The sequence below is a fragment of the Platichthys flesus genome, chromosome 7, assembly GCF_949316205.1.
Source record: "Platichthys flesus chromosome 7, fPlaFle2.1, whole genome shotgun sequence".
NCBI lineage: Eukaryota > Metazoa > Chordata > Actinopteri > Pleuronectiformes > Pleuronectidae > Platichthys > Platichthys flesus.
Window position 1 is genome coordinate 19,367,272 of NC_084951.1, and position 18,216 is coordinate 19,385,487.

At 44.8% G+C, this 18,216-nt stretch overlaps 1 protein-coding gene across 2 annotated transcripts in view; it reads left to right on the top strand.

Annotated features, from left to right (window-relative positions):
• Positions 1-18,216, top strand: part of LOC133957365 (metabotropic glutamate receptor 7-like) — a 61,931-nt gene that overhangs the window by 18,169 nt on the left and 25,546 nt on the right. For both annotated transcript variants that reach the window (XM_062392908.1, XM_062392907.1), the window contains exons 2-5: positions 5,550-5,766; positions 11,389-11,524; positions 12,160-12,314; positions 16,796-16,933. In XM_062392908.1, coding sequence (XP_062248892.1) covers positions 5,550-5,766; positions 11,389-11,524; positions 12,160-12,314; positions 16,796-16,933 — 646 coding nt within the window. The remainder of the gene's footprint in view (positions 1-5,549; positions 5,767-11,388; positions 11,525-12,159; positions 12,315-16,795; positions 16,934-18,216) is intronic.

Here is an 18,216-nt window from a genome sequence, read left to right on the forward strand (position 1 = left end):
GTGATTGGTTGTCTGTGTTAAATACAGCAACGTGCACATGTGAGTATTAAAAGAAGTTTTGATGGGATGTATGTTGCAATATCAAGCTTTTATTGCTACAAGTGGATATCATAGAGAAATTCTTGGTTTGGAGATATGTTCATATGAATATTTTTGCATTGGCAGTGAACGCTTGAGGCTCATCATTTATTAAAACACTGTCAATTTTGAAGGGTGAGTGTTGACGTGAAAAATAGGGACAAAATTGGGGGGGGGGGGGGGGGGGAAACACTGAGGACATGGAGGAGGGGAGTGTTGGCTGGCCTTCACGCAAACGACTGAGGGCAGATTGTCTCGACTTGGGGGGAAATTGGCAGCCCGAGGACCCCTGTGGGCAGGAAGTGTCTGCTGATCATCTGTGTGGGCGTGTCTGCATGCAGATAGAGGACGGCGAGGGAGGGATGGAGAGAGACACTCTGGAAGATGGGACTCACTTTTGTCTCTTCAACGGGCCCGGAGCACACTGACGGGGGCGGGGAGGACGGGGGCGCGAGGCAGAAAGTCACAGGTTGCGTGAGGCCACAATGATGAAACGCAGCCTTGACAAAAGGAGAGGTTGAGTGAGAGACACAGACGGGCAGGAAGAGAGAGGGGGAGAGAGTGACAGAGAGAGGGAGGGAAAGCTGTCGGTCTCCGCCGCCCTTCCTCCCCGCCTCCTCTGCTGTGCTGTGCTCTGGTGAAGAGAGATTACCAAAGCCCAGCCCGAGGTAGCATGTATAGACACAGTCATTACCTCTGCCCTACTAACACACGGCACTGCTGTGTGAATGCAAACCGATGCCTGTGTGACCCCCGCTCGTCCCTGCTAGATTTGCGCAGCCTTGATTTAGCAGGAACGGTGTAAAACTTGATAACAGCTCAATATTTTTACAGGGCCTGTTTATCATACTGATTCTTTTTTTGTTTGTGAGATATTGACCGTTGCTGTTTTACAACACCAGGCACCGGAGCTACAAATAAATCTTTTGAACGGGGGACCCTTCCGGCAGAAAATATTTATTCCACTGTGGTTGGGGGTGTGTAGTGTTTTGCAATCGCTTTCAAAATGGCTCCTCAGCCGGAACATAGGATCATATTTAGAGTTTGAGTGTACGTGTCGTTGTGCTGGTGTCACAAGGACAATCTGTGCGTTGGCGTCCGGCCCCTGGCAGCGTGGGGTTTGAGTCGGGTCTGTCAGAACCCGCTGTCATGTCCGCCGTCCCCCTCGGAGATTCTTGCAAACAGACCAGCCGAGCCTGACTGATGTCAAGATATACTTAGAAGCTAATCATGCAGCAAATAGAGGCACAGGGATTCCTGCAACAGGAACTGCCTGGCTGCCCTCGCTCCAGTTAGAGCCGCTCATGGGAAACTTTTCCACTCTGCCACTCACAGCTACTTCTCAGCTGTGTTTTTGAGTGCTGTTCATTAATCGATACCAAAGCCAGTCCGGACAAGTCTCTGGATTTTCCATGCCTCATGTTTTGACACTAATGGTGTCTAGTCAGTGCTGCCTTTTGTAGATACAAGATCTGTGTTTGAAAGATGGCTTTTGTGTTTTGTCATAGGTTTTTTTCTTCCGTGTAGACGGCCTGCCTTTTAATATCTGCAGACTACTTTCTTCTCCGATGGCAAGGATAGATGGTGGCCATTACCCCGACCGAGAGTCGTGTGGTGCCATATGCTGCCTGCTTTTCCTCCAAAAACATTTCTTTCTGCATCAGCCGTGAGAGAGTGGGGACGGAGCCGCCGCGGCACAGCAAGCTGCATCTGCACCACCGGCTCTCAGCTCGTCAGAGTCGTTTCCTTCACATCAGCAGAGCAGGACGGCTGAAGCACAAACATTTCACTCTCTCGCCCCTCTCTCTCCGCGCCTACCCCCGGTGCTCGTGGGCAGCTGCATGTGAAAATGCGACGGAAAGGCCAACGCACTCTAATTAACTTCAGCTGGCATTCCGTGTGTGAACGTGTCTAACCTTTGCACAACCTTGCTAAGTCACCTCTTCTCCTAAAACCCAGGTTGAAAATCTCATTTAATGTCAGTAAACAGATTGCCCCCCCCCCCCCCCCCGGAACCCTCCACCGCTTCCTCCCACCCGGCCTCCCTTTCGTCATCTTCTTTTTTCTTCTTCTTCTTCTTCTTCTCAAAACCCCCTTTAGACTTCACCAGCAGATTCTTATTCAGGGCGGCCGCAGCACTTTGCGGTGGTAAATCAATAAAACAGTGTCCCCTATAACAGACCTCTGTGTTTTCCTCCCATCGATCCTGTCAGCCAAGATACATTCAAGAGCAGGCCAGTGCGATTACCCTCAGCAATCCGAACTTTGATCTATACTGCAGATGACAGGTGCCAGACATCAGCTTTGGGTAATTGTGATACTGAATGGGGGCATTGTTAACCACTCTTTCTTGGCCTGCATTCAGTCGCCCGGGATCGGTCTGCGGTCCTCGTAGCCGTCGTCTATGCCGGCCGCTCGCAGGCATCACTGTCACACTTTCACCTCGCTAACGCCGGAGCATAATCATGTTGTTGTGTGTGATGCCCTGGTTCACATGTAAGAGCTTCAAATGAAATGATGTTGTGCAAACAGAGTCGGGTGTAACTGAGAGGAAGGCAAATTCCTCATACGTCAGGATTAAGAGAAAATAATCCCCTATTCATTCACATTCTAATCGAATTATTTACAGAAAAATAATTGAAAAATCCTGATAAGAACATCTTGGCTTATTATCTCTGTTTTATCAGCTGCTGTGAAGACGTTCATATCTGCTGCGATTTGTAGCAACAAGGGCTTAATCGCTATTTATATATGGGCATCAATCGTCAAACTGTGACCAAAGTGTAAAAGTTCAACTTTGTTGCTTGAAATCTCACTGAGGAATTGTCACTTTCAGAAAGACTTGACTTCACCCATTTATTTCATAATGAAGGTTGAATCACTAAGTTGCATTCAACTTCATTTATCGTCCATTAGCTCTCAGGGGGGTGAACAAACTCCACAAAGATGTTAGATTGTAATCAGCGTCAGTTAGTCTGCAGCTCCCTGTGTCGTGATTCCAGCAGGTCTAATCCCCCCCCCCCCCCCCCCCCCCTCACCTCTGCATTTTCTTAATCAAGGTTTCGATCAAGCCCCTTTTGTTACCTGGAGATCGAAGTGGTAATTAAAAAAGCAAAAGGCTGTAAATGTGGATGTTTGCTCGGCCAGCTGTGGACTCCTGGGGAATTGGGAGGATTGGGGAAATTATATCGGCAGGGTACCAGCCTGGGACAAAGTGAAAAGACATCGCTGTCTTAAATGTGTCCCGCAGCAGAAAGCTCCAGTGAGACAAATGTTCTATCAGCTTTCTGTCACAGCTGGGGCTGAAGAAGACGGGACTTGATCCAGCAAACGTATATATCACCCTTTGACGCCATAGTGTTACTGTAGCAGCTCTGTTAGGATAGATCCGGCATCAAATTCTCCAAACAGATGCTTTACTTTTTGGAAAGAAGGCTCTTTTTCAAATTCAAATCTCCGGAGCTGTTGCTTTCCCATTACTTTGCTCTGCTCCCTCCACGACCCGGTGGGCTCGGCCTAGGCGGCGCTGGAGTGATTCACCTCCGTGACATCGCCGTCTCGCTCCCACGTGGGAATTTGTCTAATTGCAACACTGATTTTGCACTCGCTGATTTTGCGTTTAGAGTTTTGTCTTAATTTTTTGTTGAGGTGAAACAGTTGAGTCATCTTGAGTTCAACCACCTGCTTTGCGCCTCAATTTGTCCGCTTTGTGCAGTTGACCCCTTTTGAGTTGTGGGTCAAAGCTCTAACTCACCCTCTGTGAGTTGAAGCAATCCCATCAGCGTGCCGCGGCGTCCTCATTCCTGTGTTTCCCCAGCGCCCGCCTGCTTTTGATCACTCTAACAGAAATGGATGGCATTCATACAGTGCTCAGATTAGGCTGTTTGATGAGGTGCAGCGCTGGGTTCAAGAGAAATAGATGCATGGCCCTGCATGTGCATCCACTTGTCCAGCAGGAGGTGGACATTTTGATCCGAGAAATACCACCGTGTGTGATTGCTCGTTTCAAAACCACTGATGATGAGATGCTCAGGACTTGATCAGGCGGCAATGTGCAATCAATTGAATTGATGCTGGGCTTTTGATGATTACCTCCTGAGACGTTACCGCCTACACTTACTTTCCTGAGTTCCTCTGCTTGGGTTAAACCAGACGGAGGGTGCGCTCAGGGAGAAAGTGAAGTGAATCTTCACCTTTCACCGTTTTTTTGTGAATGTGACCCAACTGCCCCCCAGCAGTGAATGTCCTGCACCAGCTGTACAGATGTTAGCCGTGAGCTAGCCTGCAACAGGCACACGGCGACTGTGTCTGTGTCGTTCTGCTCGGCATCAATTCGCCAGAGACTCCTCGTTATTTCTGTAATTTCCCTTCCTGCGTTTCTCCTCTTTCCTCTCGTGTTTATGAAACGGAATGATAAAGCCATTCGAGACATGCAGATCTCTCTGTGAAGTTGAAACACGCAGACGCGTTTTTGCAGCAATTTGCGACACCCGCGGTGAATTTGCATCTAATCACATCTTTCTATTCCCTTTTGTAGGCAAATTCCAGCGCCTCCAAAAGTCACTTCACACTCTGCGTGAACACTCAGTCGTCTGCATTGTCTCTAAGCGACTGTGTTTGGGCACAGAGGTGATTTGAGCTCAATTTGCATACTGGCATGTTGACATCTTAGTTTACCAATTAGCACTAAACACCAAAGTACATCTCATTATTCAGTCATAACCCAAAAAGTATTGGACACATTTTGATGTGATGATGACGCTTAATACATGCAATCAAGGGATCACAAAACACAAATGAACAGATCAACTTTGACCTCCATAGAGTTTTGCCGCTAGCTTGGCTGCAATTTCAAATGTGAAAGGGTAAGTGCAACACCTGAGGTCTATTAAGGAGTCTGTTGAACATTAGGAAAAGAGACTGTGTTGCATCTTTCTGCGGAGCCTGCTTGATCAAACCTTTCCGTCTTTTCCTCATGAGCTATCCGACTGTTTGGTTGATTGAACGCGGCGGTTGTGAGCTGATCGTGATAATTAAGTGTGATTACGCTGCTTTCCGTTAGAAGGGGAACATTGTGTGCAACTGCAAGTTAACATGCACAACCTCGCCTCCCAAGATCCACACAGAGACCTAAGATGTCCAAAAATCCACATGAGGAAAAAAAGAATAATCAAGGTCTACTTTCTATCCCTTTCCGTAGCCTTCAAGTTCATCCAATGGTCATCCTCGGTTCATGGACTTTTCTCAGTTGCTGCACAGATAGATTCGTTTTAAAGGGGAAAGGTTGGACACTCAAATAAAATGGTGAACAGCGCATCTCAGTGTGTAAGGAGGGATTTTGTGCTGGCTATACAAAAATGTGTTTTTTTATCAGAACAGTCACCATAGCAACCAAATGGGACCACAGTAACACCAACACACCAGAGAATGTTTTTTCCAAGTCTCCCTAATGCCGCCTCTTCTCTTCCAAGATCCCGCAGATCAGCTACGCGTCCACGGCCCCGGAGCTGAGTGACGACAGGCGCTATGACTTCTTCTCGCGGGTGGTTCCCCCAGACTCGTTCCAGGCCCAGGCTATGGTGGACATCATCCGAGCCCTGGGGTGGACGTACGTCTCCACCATTGCCTCCGAGGGCAGCTACGGAGAAAAGGGAATAGAGGCCTTCACACAACTCTCCAAAGAAGCAGGTGAGGACGTCATGGTCACCAAAAAAGCTCTAATACTTTAAAAACAAAATTTCAATCAATTTATTTATTTTTTAAACATGAACTTGCATTTTTTGACCCGGAGAAAGTTCAGTGTTCATTTTCACCGTGAAATCGCTTTTCGCTGGATGAATTATTGATCTGTTTGGCAGCTTCTGCCTTGGTTCCCCAGTGAGTTGTGGAGTGTTACTGGAAATGTAGACAGAGAAACAGCTTGTTGCGAAGATGCCACATCACAATAACGAGCATTTTCTATACCAGAGTCCTGTTTTTTTTTTGTTTTTTTTTAATGTAAGCATTTTAGCTTTATTTTGCTAGGTGCAACCTCAGAAGTGGGATTGTCTCAAGTTTTCTAATGTAGTCTCTTTGGCCTACGGAGTGGGGAGCACGTTCTGGCAACTAGTCAAGTGGGAGAGATTTGTTTTACACTCTGCTTTCCTGCTTCACCCAGCCTCATTTTTTATTCTCGCTAGTGAGAGTGCAGGGCTCTAAGGACGTTAATGATGGTCCGTCAGCTTTACGGGCAGTCAGTTCAAACCTCTCTGTTCCAGCCGTGTGTGGGTGTAGGTGTGTGTGAGACGCAGCGGGGATCTGCATCTTACATATTTAGTCTGTTTGAGAAAAGAACCCCGGCTTCTCTGCTGAATATCTCTGGACATTTTTTCCCGAGAAAACCATGTGATTAAAACAGACGGAGAGAGAGAGAGCCTGTATGGTCTGGGAAGCAAGCAATTAGAATCTTGTTTGTTGGGTCGCGTAATGTAACATTAATGTTGATAGTTTAAAGTAGCAGTGATCTTTGCCCGGGCCCTAGCAGTTCAATAGTTATGTTCAGATGTGTCTTTGGAGAGGTTGTAAGGACCTTGAAGAGTACTTCCAGTGCAGCAGAGATTTGCATGCAGACAGGAAGTCGCAGTTTCGCCTGCAACTGGGCTGAAAATTGTGCACATGCTTGACTCAACTGCTTTTTCCACATTGATGCCATTGTTGACATGTGGTGGTACATGAGAACCGGGAGTCGGTCAGGACAGATTTCAGCAATCACACTGGATGATTGCAAGAGGGTGTTTAGTGCACAGAGGTCGGCCATAGCCATGTTCAAGACCCCAATTCAAGTGTCCGTCCTTTGGAGAGAATGCTTCCCGGGGTTTTGAAAAATAACCCTCCATTATCCTTGATAGCACAATCCATGCAACAAGTATTTGGCTGCTTCTCACCTTCCCCCCCTTTTCGGGATCCCAATCCATTTCCTATAAATCTGCGGGGACTGATCGCTGTCTCTTCTAATAGACTAATGTGCGGCAACCTCTCAAATGAGGAAAGCTAATGATATCCCACAGGCACCGATCAGAAGTCCAGCCTGCATGAATATTTTATCTGTGTGCACATTCATGTCCACCGTGATCACTCGTTAAAACCTTAAGATGCGGTTTGTGGTGGCGTAATTTGCATTGAGACAGAGAGAGAGAGACAGAGAGAGAGAGACAGAGACAGAGACAGAGAGACAGACAGAGAGAGACAGACAGAGACAGAGAGACAGACAGAGATAGAGAGAGAGAGAGAGAGAGAGAGAGAGAGAGAGAGAGAGAGAGAGAGACAGAGAGAGAGAGAGACAGAGACAGAGACAAAGACAGAGAGAGAGAGAGAGAATGAAGCTCGTATGGGAACAAATAAATAGACGCCCTGCTTTAAGGCTCATATTGGAAGTTTCGTTTCATCTCATATCCTGAGATAAAGGCAGTTTCCTCCAGCTGGTTTTCTCAGATACATTTCCCACTTTTTTTAAGTAAACATTATGACTCCTGAATAGCTATGAGGGAAATGGAATCATAAGCCACTGTTGTTGTTGACTCATCCTGTTGCTTCCGAGCTGCAGTCACTTTTTGAAATATTTTGTATTCATACACAAATGGGAATTAAACCCTCTACAGGAAAGCTTCCGGTACCCAAGCCATCTTATCGTTAATAAACACATTAATTATGTAACAGGGAGACTATACATTCACAGGATTCACTCAGAGGCAGCCGGGCCGCACCAGAACTGACTGAGATGGATTGAATTCAAGAGGCAAATATCTTAGTGAATATGGAAAGGGAATGTCTAGAAAAGTGTGTTATAGGTAAATGTATTAAACATGCATCATTTTTAATAAATTGCTAAGCTGCAGAGTGACACTTTCGTGTGGATGTTGTTGCAGCATCCCGGACACTTGATCAATGAGACCTTGAGACGGGTTTTCGTGGCAGCCTTGTTTGGTTGCAGTGAAATGTCAGATGCATTAGTAGGATTCTCGCTTCACCACTTCAAGGAGAGCCTTCCAGAGGACTAATGCAATATGGCTGCCCATTACCCCAAGCTGAGACCAGAGTGATGGTCAGCCTGTATTGATCTCTCCTGTTTTTTCGCCATTCTTTTGTTCGCTCTGCATTCTCTCTCCCCTGTTTAGGCACCGTTCCATTGCGCACCTCCATCCTGGCTGCAGGTGAAGCTGGCAGAGATTAATCGTGTTTGTATTTTTCTGTGTCTGTCTGGACCCACTGCAGAACGATTGAGTTCAGTTTTCCCATTTGATAAAAAGACTTGCATTTGAGGAAAACCTCCCACAGAATATCCCCGCGGAATTGATTGCAGCGAGTTGCCAACATGATGCTTGCTTACATCAGATCTGAGCCGCGCGAGGGGAAAAAAATATCCAGTTAAAGTAAACCACTCATTTTTGAGCAGGAGGTATGGACAGAGGGACGAGCTCGGTGCATCGGAAAATGGCGTAAAATACACCATTACATGATCCCTCAACATCTGACAAGTCCCAGAACAGCAGTGCGAAGGAATGCAGGGCACACAGATGCCAGCTGCGTGTCAGTGCGTTTTGATGTTCTCCCACGTGTTCGGGGGGGGGGAGACCGAAGGGAGCAGGTCTGCCTTTTGACTGTCAAGGTGATAAATATAATTGCAGTGTTGTGGGTCCCCCTCGAGATTTTGGGTTTGCGGGCTTTAGAGTGGGCGGGAGGGGAGACCAATCCAGAGCTTCTAAAATTAAAGGCTTTTGTATTTCACTAAGCTAAATTGCAATGTTAGATTTCTCGCCCTGCAGTGCATTTTCAGAACCAAGGGCACAGAGGATGAATAATTAAAGCAGTTAATGCAGTCCATGACCTATGGCACTTAGACAGATAAGTGGAGGACTTCCAAGACCTGAGGAATTTAACCATCCTGATCATTAAGCTGCCATTGATATATTAATCAAATATGGAGCAGAGGGCAGAGGTTAACGATGTATTTACATTTTGTATCATGTTGTTGAATCATCAGGTAAATTAACAGGGTTAGACCGGCACGTCCTTACTTCTGGCGTCAGCAGAAATCTGTTATTTTCAGGGCTTGAGATGGTTTTTCAAAAAACATCATCCTCACTTTTGTCTCACTGTCTCTAAGTGACAGCTGGACAGTGCAGAGTTACTGTAGAAAACTTTAACAAGTGGTCATAAAACACTCTTTTCTCCCAGAGCCTGGCATTTATCTGTCCCGAATCTCCAAGCCAAGACAGACACGCGGCTCCTCTTTAAATCCGCAGTTCGAATCGAGGACTCTTTCAAGTCCTCACATCGCCTTCCAGTGGCAGGTGAGGCCAGCTCGGCCCACAGCACAATGCACTGTAAGCACACGACACAGTACTTGCGTTTTCCATCTTGCCGGCCCCTTGAACTAAAGGACCGTCTGACCATCTGACTGACTGACTGACGGTGGAGGCATTCTGCAGGCGTTCAATAATTTAGCCACCACTGCACAACCACCGGTCCGCAGCCTTTAGGGCAGTGGAGAGCCGGCAGCACGTTCAGCTCTGGTGCTCTTTTTTCCTCTGTAGATGAAATCTGCTCCAAGCGCTTCTTATCTTCATCAGCGGCTTGTGTGGTCGCTCCCTCTGTTATTAACTGTTGTGACGTACAATACATCTCTGTTCAAGACTTGTACCATTGTAACTCCTCACACAAGGTTTATGTCATAATGGAGATAATGGAAATAATACATTTTTCTTCTTGTGTGTGTGTGTATGTGTATGTGAGTTATACCTATTTGCCGACATACTGTTCCCCCTAGAGCTGAAAGCTGCTGCTCATCCACCAGAATCAGATGTTAAACAGTGGAAGTGCAGTGTCATAAAGTGGGATTTATGGCTGAAATCAACTGAAATCTCTGCTCTGAATCTGAGCTCCAGTGTCATCCCTTGGAGACCTGACAATGTAGGCCGCACAAATGAAACCGAGCACGTCTCCCTTTAACAGGATGCCACAAACACCCTGAGCAACAGCCAGACCATTGGCAGCGTCTCCATTTTTAACGTGTGGTCCATTTAAGCAGGATAACACCAGCCATCCCAGGGTGTTTTTCTTGCATCAACAAACATCACTAATCCTGCCTGCTGATAAAAGAAGAGTGTATAGTTAAGATGCGGTTCAGGAATCCTTGTTTTGCTATATTCTGCCTTTAGAAATGCCACAGTAAACTGTGACTGGAGATGTGTGATCTGGCAGCTAAAAGCTGTTTATATCAAAGTAATGAGCCTGAGGAGAACGGCAATTAGGAGATCCCTTCCATTCCTCTGTCTACTAGGGGAAATTCAAACTGAAAGGTTATTGGGTAGGCTATTAAAATGCTTGAGTGGGAGAAATATAATTGGGTTTTTGGTGGAAAGTTTTGTTGTTGACTCAGGACACAGGCTGCTGCCTCGGGTCCAGGCCTACAGTAGTTAGGATGTTCTCTCACACAGGTGATCGGATCTGTTTATCCAAAGCACTTTAAAGGTTAGCGCGTACTTAGCGAGTGTAATTACCGAGCGGAGCAAAACTTTTTTTATTAATATTTTGCCTCTCGACCTGATAATGAGCTACTGAATATAACCCAAAGGACAACAATGGCTAACAATTTACAGACTCTCAATTATATACCAAGCTTAATACAGTACGTAGCAAATATTTAGCAACGCATGGAAACGGTCGGTACCCTTCATCCTGTTGAAACTCATTAGTGGTGACCTGTCTGAGAATGATTTATTGTCAGTATTAATTTCCTCTTTGTTTGCTATCGCCAGCTGTGCTATCTGATTAGCCCAGGGTCCAGCAAGAGATGTTTGATAATGACTTTAAATGAAAAGTCAATGAAAAGCCGCTGGATTTCCACCAATCCATAATATCAAATCTGTAGCTTTACGTCCCTGTTGGTGTGGATTATTGGATTTGCCATAGCAGATATGTTTATGACTCCCTCACTCTGTGAAATGATGCTGGTGCTCAGTCGGGAGGCGCAGTCGGAGTGTTGTGTTGCATGCTGCTGTGGTTTGTCGATCATTGCCAAAATGTAAATATATACACTGTAAGACTCTCGTTTAGACTGTACAGCGAGCATGACGGCTTCTTTAGAACCTCGCTATTGTGTTCATATACGTTTTTGCGTTTCCATATGGGGGAAATTTCCATAAGAATAAAATCAGCCATTATGACCTCAGGCTTTGTGTGTGTGTGTGTGCGTGTGCGTGCGTATCTGTGAGTGAACGGGAGAGATCATCCCAGAGGCCTAATCATTTCTTGCTCTTTCCCCATTAAAAGGTGGGATCTGCGTCGCCCAGTCTTTGAAAATACCCCACAACCCCAAGCTGGAGGATTACGACAAAGCCATCCAACAACTGCTGGAGACGCAGCACTCGCGGGCAGTCGTCATCTTTGCCAGTGAAGAAGACATACGGTGAGGAGCGCAGTGCATTGTGCCTTCATCCATGGCGCTCAGGCGTGTTGATCACTTGCCATGTTGGGGCCTTTAATCTCCGAGTCGCGGCTCCTGAAGTCAGGCTAGAGGCAGAGATTTACCACGCGCACAGGATGTCTGCTACACAAATACACCTCCAACAACACAAACAGCAGCGCGCCTCGGAGGAAAAGAGGGAATAGAGATCGCAACAAAGCAGCAGAGATATTGTTTCATTTACAATGCCCTGTGGGGAATGTTTATGTAAAGAATCACAGAATCAAACATTTAGTACCTATGAAGTCAGAATGAAGGATCTAGAAGGGGATACTTCAGTATAAGAAAAAAAAAGGTAAAGACAAGAAAGGGACACGGAGATCAATGACTATAACTCAAACGTCCTATTGTTTTTAAAAAAGATAGCATCTTTCATCAGCACAAAACAAAACGTAAACCAGTTCACGCTAAATAACAAAATAATTTGCCTCCTTGATTTTTCACCTTCGATGTGAAGACTGAATGAGGAGCGGTAAATGACAGAGCTGTAATGTCCAAGCCGCTCCTTAGAGCCAGCTGTTCCTTTGCGTGATGGGCACTAGATTGTTCCCTCCTAATGCACACGGATGTCCTTGCAGGGGGGTTCTCAATGCCACCAAGAGGGCCAATCAGGTGGGCCATTTCCTGTGGATCGGATCCGACAGCTGGGGAGCGAAGAGCAGTCCCATCCACCAGCTTGAAGATGTGGCGGTGGGAGCAGTCACTATACTGCCCAAGCGCTCCTCCATTAGAGGTACACACACACACACACACACACACACACACACACACTCACACATTTATTGTTTGTCAGTAGGATTATGCAAAATCTACGGAATGGATTTCCACAAAAGTCGATGGAAGGGCGGGATGTGGGCCATAAAACAACTCTTTATATTTTGGCGCAGACCCAGTCATTTCATTCTCATTTTCTTTAACAATTCAATTCAGCGCCAAATCATAATATACATTATCTCAAGGCACTTCTCAGAGAAGGTCAAGACCCTAAAAGTTATAGATAAACCCAACAGGTCCCACAATGAGCAGCAGATTGCCGACTGTGGAGAGAAAACAACTCCCTCATTAACTGGGAGAAACCTCCTGCAGAACCAGACTCGATGTGGGCGGCCATCTGCCTTCGACCAGTTGGGGTGAGCGGAGAAAAATGAGGAGACGGGAGGAAGAGAGGGGGAGAGAGGGACCAGGAACAGTTGTGCACCATCAGGCTAACTCTGCAAAATGAGTTTGTTTTTTTTCACCACAAATTTCTCAGAGAATAATTTATTGAAATCGATGAAAGAATGGGTTAGGGTTAGGGGACTGATATGTTTGCAATTTGGTGCAGATGCAAACAAACTTCCCGATCTATAGAATTTGAATTAAAATTTCTTGAGGGAATGTTGGGCCTTGGCAGAGGTTTGGCCTTCTACTATTATATCGTCTAGTAATAATCACAGTAATGCACTTTATTCATATAGCATTTTCAAAGTTACAAAGTGCTTCACAAGCAAGACAACAAACACTTTAATTATGCCTAAAACTGTGACTTTATCGATTACATTTACATATTAAATTTAAATAGAATTGTACATTACATATACACTCACTGCAGGGGGTCACATTTAATGAAGTGTTTTACCTCATGTGGAGTGTCATGGGGATTAATCAAATAAGAGTAAGAATGATTTTATTCAATGAATTGTGTGCTTAATGCATGAGCTATATATAAATGCAAGCACCATTTGTGTTTGTTTTATTGTGAAAGTACGGTTGCTGGATTCATAGACACGAAGTTAGGATGTAAACTTTTATGGTGAAAAGGTTCCGTAAAAAATAAACTAGCTGCGGCCGGGAGCGACACGGTTGTTTACCGTTGCAGACTGGACGCGTAAATCAGTCTCTTGTTGACGCTCGTAAAGTGGTTCTATGGAGAAGGAGCAACCAAGGAAGTTAAGATAAAGGATAGACCCAATGTAAGAACAATATAGCCACAATAATAAGTTTAACTTTATGTAATTAAATCACTCTTAAGTTATTTGGTTTATTCAGACTAACTCAACATGATGGAAAACACTTTATTAAATGTGACCCTTTACATTGAACTTGGGAAGAAGTTACATGGAAATTAAATTTGTAATTGTAAAACATGAAGTCCAAATTATTTCTTATGTGAATCAAAGGACAGAGATCCAATTCATAAGCACTGCAGATAAAATCAAGAAAAGCCTTCTGGTAAAAGTACATTCTGAGGTTCTGAGGTCCTTCTACCAGGAGAGTATTGGTGTATTCGTTCATAATTATTGCATACTATAAACTGCAGTCCACTACATATACCGAATGATTTTATTGGTACAAATATGTTTTTTTCTGCCTTGTTGCTTTTGTTTTTGTTAAAAACAGTTTTTCAAGAACAACCCACAACCTGTATTAGGTCTAATACAAAGCTCCTGCAGTAACTCCGACCTGATGACGGCTCTAATGCTGCTGTTTCAGAGAGGGGTTGATTCTGTGTGAGTGAAACAGTCGGATCGTTGTGGACAATTCAGTTTGTGGTGCTGTTGAGCTGCATTGTAAAGAAATGTGTTTCTGTTGTTTCGCCAAACATCCCCGATATAAATGGGAGAGTGAAATAAACAGAGACACCTATCCGTATAATGCAATAGAATTCAATAACGGCACAAACTACATCCTCCCTGTTGCCTATTGAAACCTCCAGCAGGTACGGGGGAACTTAAGCATTCATTTAAAGTTGTGCTTCTGGCCTCTAAGCAAATCTTTGATCGATAGTCACTTTCCTTTTAGCTCAGTCTTTGGTCTTTACTGACTCCTGAGATAAATATCTGGTTCTTTAGCTGCTAAATGCTCCCCGATGTTCACCAGCTGCTCTCTAAGTGTGTCTGTCTGCCATTTGATGCTGAGCAGGTAGTTTACAGTGAGTGTTTAGAGCTTTTTGTGAAAAAAAAACAAAATAAATAGATAAAGCAGCCCGATGCAGCTTGAGATGATGCTAATGAAAGAGGTGAGTGAATCAGCAGGAGGGGGGAGTAAACGATAAAGTTTCAGGAATTAAAAACCAAAACAATGAGCTCAGAGACAATGAAACGAGCCGAGGGGAACCGGAGAGAAGGACAATCATTTTCACTGGATTAATGAGCGATCCCTTTTACATTCAATTCAAGTAGAACCATTAATACAAAACATTATTAGTACCGCTTGAAGAACAGAATTTAGATTTGGTCCCTGACTCACCCATGAAGCCATATAAAACTGTTTTCAGACATGAACTTCCTGGAAAATGACCGGAAAATTGAGGTTTGCCTTTCACGTTAGAATAACAAAGGTGGTCGTTTTCGGATGAGACAAGTTCACAAATTCCGCTGCGGGAATTTACTTTTTTGTTGACAGCCCATGGACACTGACATTGGTCCTTGTTCTCAATCCCCCTTGTCAAACTCAAAGTTGTCATCTTCATATGCGTCTTTACGCACATCAAACCGGTTTTTGAATGTAATCTTTTTCAGATTGGCCTCTGTTGACCATTAGAAACACGCCCTCTCGCTCTCTGTGAATTTTCGGGACATTTTCCAGCTGTATTCTCCATTCTCACCTGCAGGGCTCACTCGCACATGTTCTGGATATTTTACAATCCTGTGCAATTCACATTCAGCCCCTCCGGATCGTTTCAGGAAAACATGATCTGGAGTTCAGTGTATGTCTGAAAGAAAGTAATTGTATTATCTAGAGAACACATCATAGATACACTGTGCTGTGCAGCAACCTGTGCTAGACGATGCATTTCACAGATGACATTTTATTCTCACTTCTTTACCCTCCATCTCATCTATTCCTCAGATAGCGACAACGACCTTTTAACATTATTGTTTGTTGTACACGACCAGACTCAAATCCGTTTGGATAATATTAGCTATTTTAACATTAAATGCTGAACCAGTGAATGTCACATGCACATCGATCAGCGTGGGCTTATTTGCTTTACAAGTTGAAACTCTCTGAATCTCTCAAACTGCGTGAAACAATTGGCATCACTGATCTCTGCATCGTTACGGAAAGAAACACAATATAAAACGTCTATAGCTGGAATCCTCTTTGCCCTTTCGATCATTTCCCGAACAATTCACGTCGATAAACTCCAAATGAAATACCATTACTGCTTGTTTTTATGTGCTTAGGAGGTGGATTTCTCTCTAAAGCTGCAGCATAAATAGTCCAGCCGCAAGAAAAAAGGAAGACGATGGGGAAATTATGCTGCTAATTATACGCCGCATTTGCCAGGACATGTACAAATTCACCACACAAATAGAACGTTCCCAGCAGGAACCACCTTATTTAATGTTCTGTCCAGTGTCACAGGCCTAATAACCATTCATCACTTCAATTGAGCAAATTTATAAGTCTGCGTTTTTAGAAGCTTTGCTTAATTAGGGGAGGTCTAGCCAGGACGACTGTACACTCTGGCGGCAGCGAGGAAAATTATTAATCCACCATGCATCACTGATGGTCGTTTGAAAGGAAAATAGGCTGAGTCATTCAGCTCTGATTAGCCATTATCACCTCTCTACCCACGGCTCAGCTGAAAAGGACGGCGTGAGAGAGAGTGGAGACGTGGACAGAGCAACTTTAAAATGTGAAATTCATAATTTAAAGACGTAATAAAGACACTGCACCGTGAATCTCGCACTGACGTTTACTGCCCTGACCCACATTGGGTGGGGAAGTTGCACAAACAAGAGAGAAAAATCCAGAACGCAGGCTTTCTTTTCTTTCTGCTTTGTCCCAGCAACTTATCTCTCGTTGAGCTAATGCATCATACAGGCACCTAAGCCCTGTTAGGCTCATATATCATTACTTCAATCCAATTCCCTTGTAATGGATTTTATGAATTGAAGAAAACCTGTTCAGAACCTACAGGACCTCACAGCCCGAGGCAACAGGCTGTGGCACCACTTACAATCCCTGCGTTATTTATTATGCATCCTGTTTTTTAATTAACGTAATTTCCTAGATGAAAGGAGTGATTAAAGTTCCATGGGGCTCGAGAGGAAGAGGAACCACCGTGGTCAAATTGTGATGAAGAAGCGCTTGCTGGTGTACTTCCAACACCTAGCGGCCCCGCACCACGCCGCCGCCACACTGCTGCGCCTCGTTTCCTCCAGGTTTGAATTGGTTGATAATTGGTCCGGATCTTAGCCATTCTCCTGCTTCCTCTCTTCCCAGGGTTTGATGAATACTTTACGGCGCTCACCCTGGAGAACAATCGCAGGAACGTGTGGTTTGCTGAGTTCTGGGAAGAAAACTTTGACTGCAGGCTCCTCAGCGCCTCGAAGAGAGAGGACACCAGCCGCAAGTGCACAGGTACACGTGTTCTGACATTAGCAAATTAGGAAACATGTCTGTAAAACACTGAAGGATGATCATTTCACTCTCCTGAATCATGCTCAGGTGAACTTGACCTTTTGTTCGTGTTAGAAGGTGCAGATAGACTGTAGGGGTTTGAATTCAAACTCTCTGGTCTGTGGATCAGCCAGGAAGTCTAACGCCAGGTGTTTCTACCCAGCGGGTGCAGGACAGGCAGAGTTTATTATTAGAATAATAATGCACCACGTGGTCTTAGTCATAGTACAGTTACAGACCGTCTGCTCCTGTGGCTAATGTCCTGTATCTCTAGAATCCCATTTTCTCTCTATATTCCCCCTTAACCCAGTCACCTTGACAGCTCAGCACAGTCATGACGCGTGTATTAACTGCACTGCGCCACAGTGGACTTCACTGAGGCTGGAAATTACAGGAAGGGAAACTAAGTAAATGCTGTCCATGCCCCGTGTTCTGCTTTATTGCCACCATTATGGTAGCATTAATGACAGAGCTGCTGATAACATTCTGTCATGTTCCTATTACTTAAACTGTGGCTGCCAGCGCTGTGACAGGCATTGCGCTGCGTCTATCATCTACGCGGATGATGCCTGTGATTTGGGATGCTGTATTGATCTTGCTTTCATATGTGACGACGGTAATAACAGGGTGACACAAATTACTGTTTGCTGAGGGATTTTGTTTCCTTTATCGTCTTTTTGTTTTGCATCTTTCGTCATGCATCAAGGAGCGAGGACGGTCGACCCGCTTCGTGTGCCCCACAAACCCTCTGTAAAAATGAATATTAATGTCTGTTATCTTTTCTCCGGTTGCTCCGAAGACGACTGCACCACTCAGTCAGTTCATTCTCTCTTTAATTCATTTTAACATCTAGAGTCAAGCTCGGTATTAACGAATGTTCAATACAAACCGAAGGCTTTCTCATCGACACACTGTCTCTTGAGCAGAGAGCACTCTATGCGCAGCTCAAAAAGGTAAAAAGGTTACGTGTGGGCTGAAATGTGTGTTAAGTTCTGAGAAATTGGCGGAAATGTCAGCACAGATTGCCTTTGACCCTCTCCAGTTTATGCAAGTCTCCCACATCATCATATGTGTCTTATTATCATAATACCCTCCTCCACTCGGCTTGTAAATTACGACCGGCTATCACCGGAGAGAAAATAGTCTTTTAGTATTCACCGTAATTCTCTTTATGTTTATGATGCAGCTCTGTTATCCGGGAGCTTGAATAGTATGATTATCTTGATGATGATGATGATTATCAT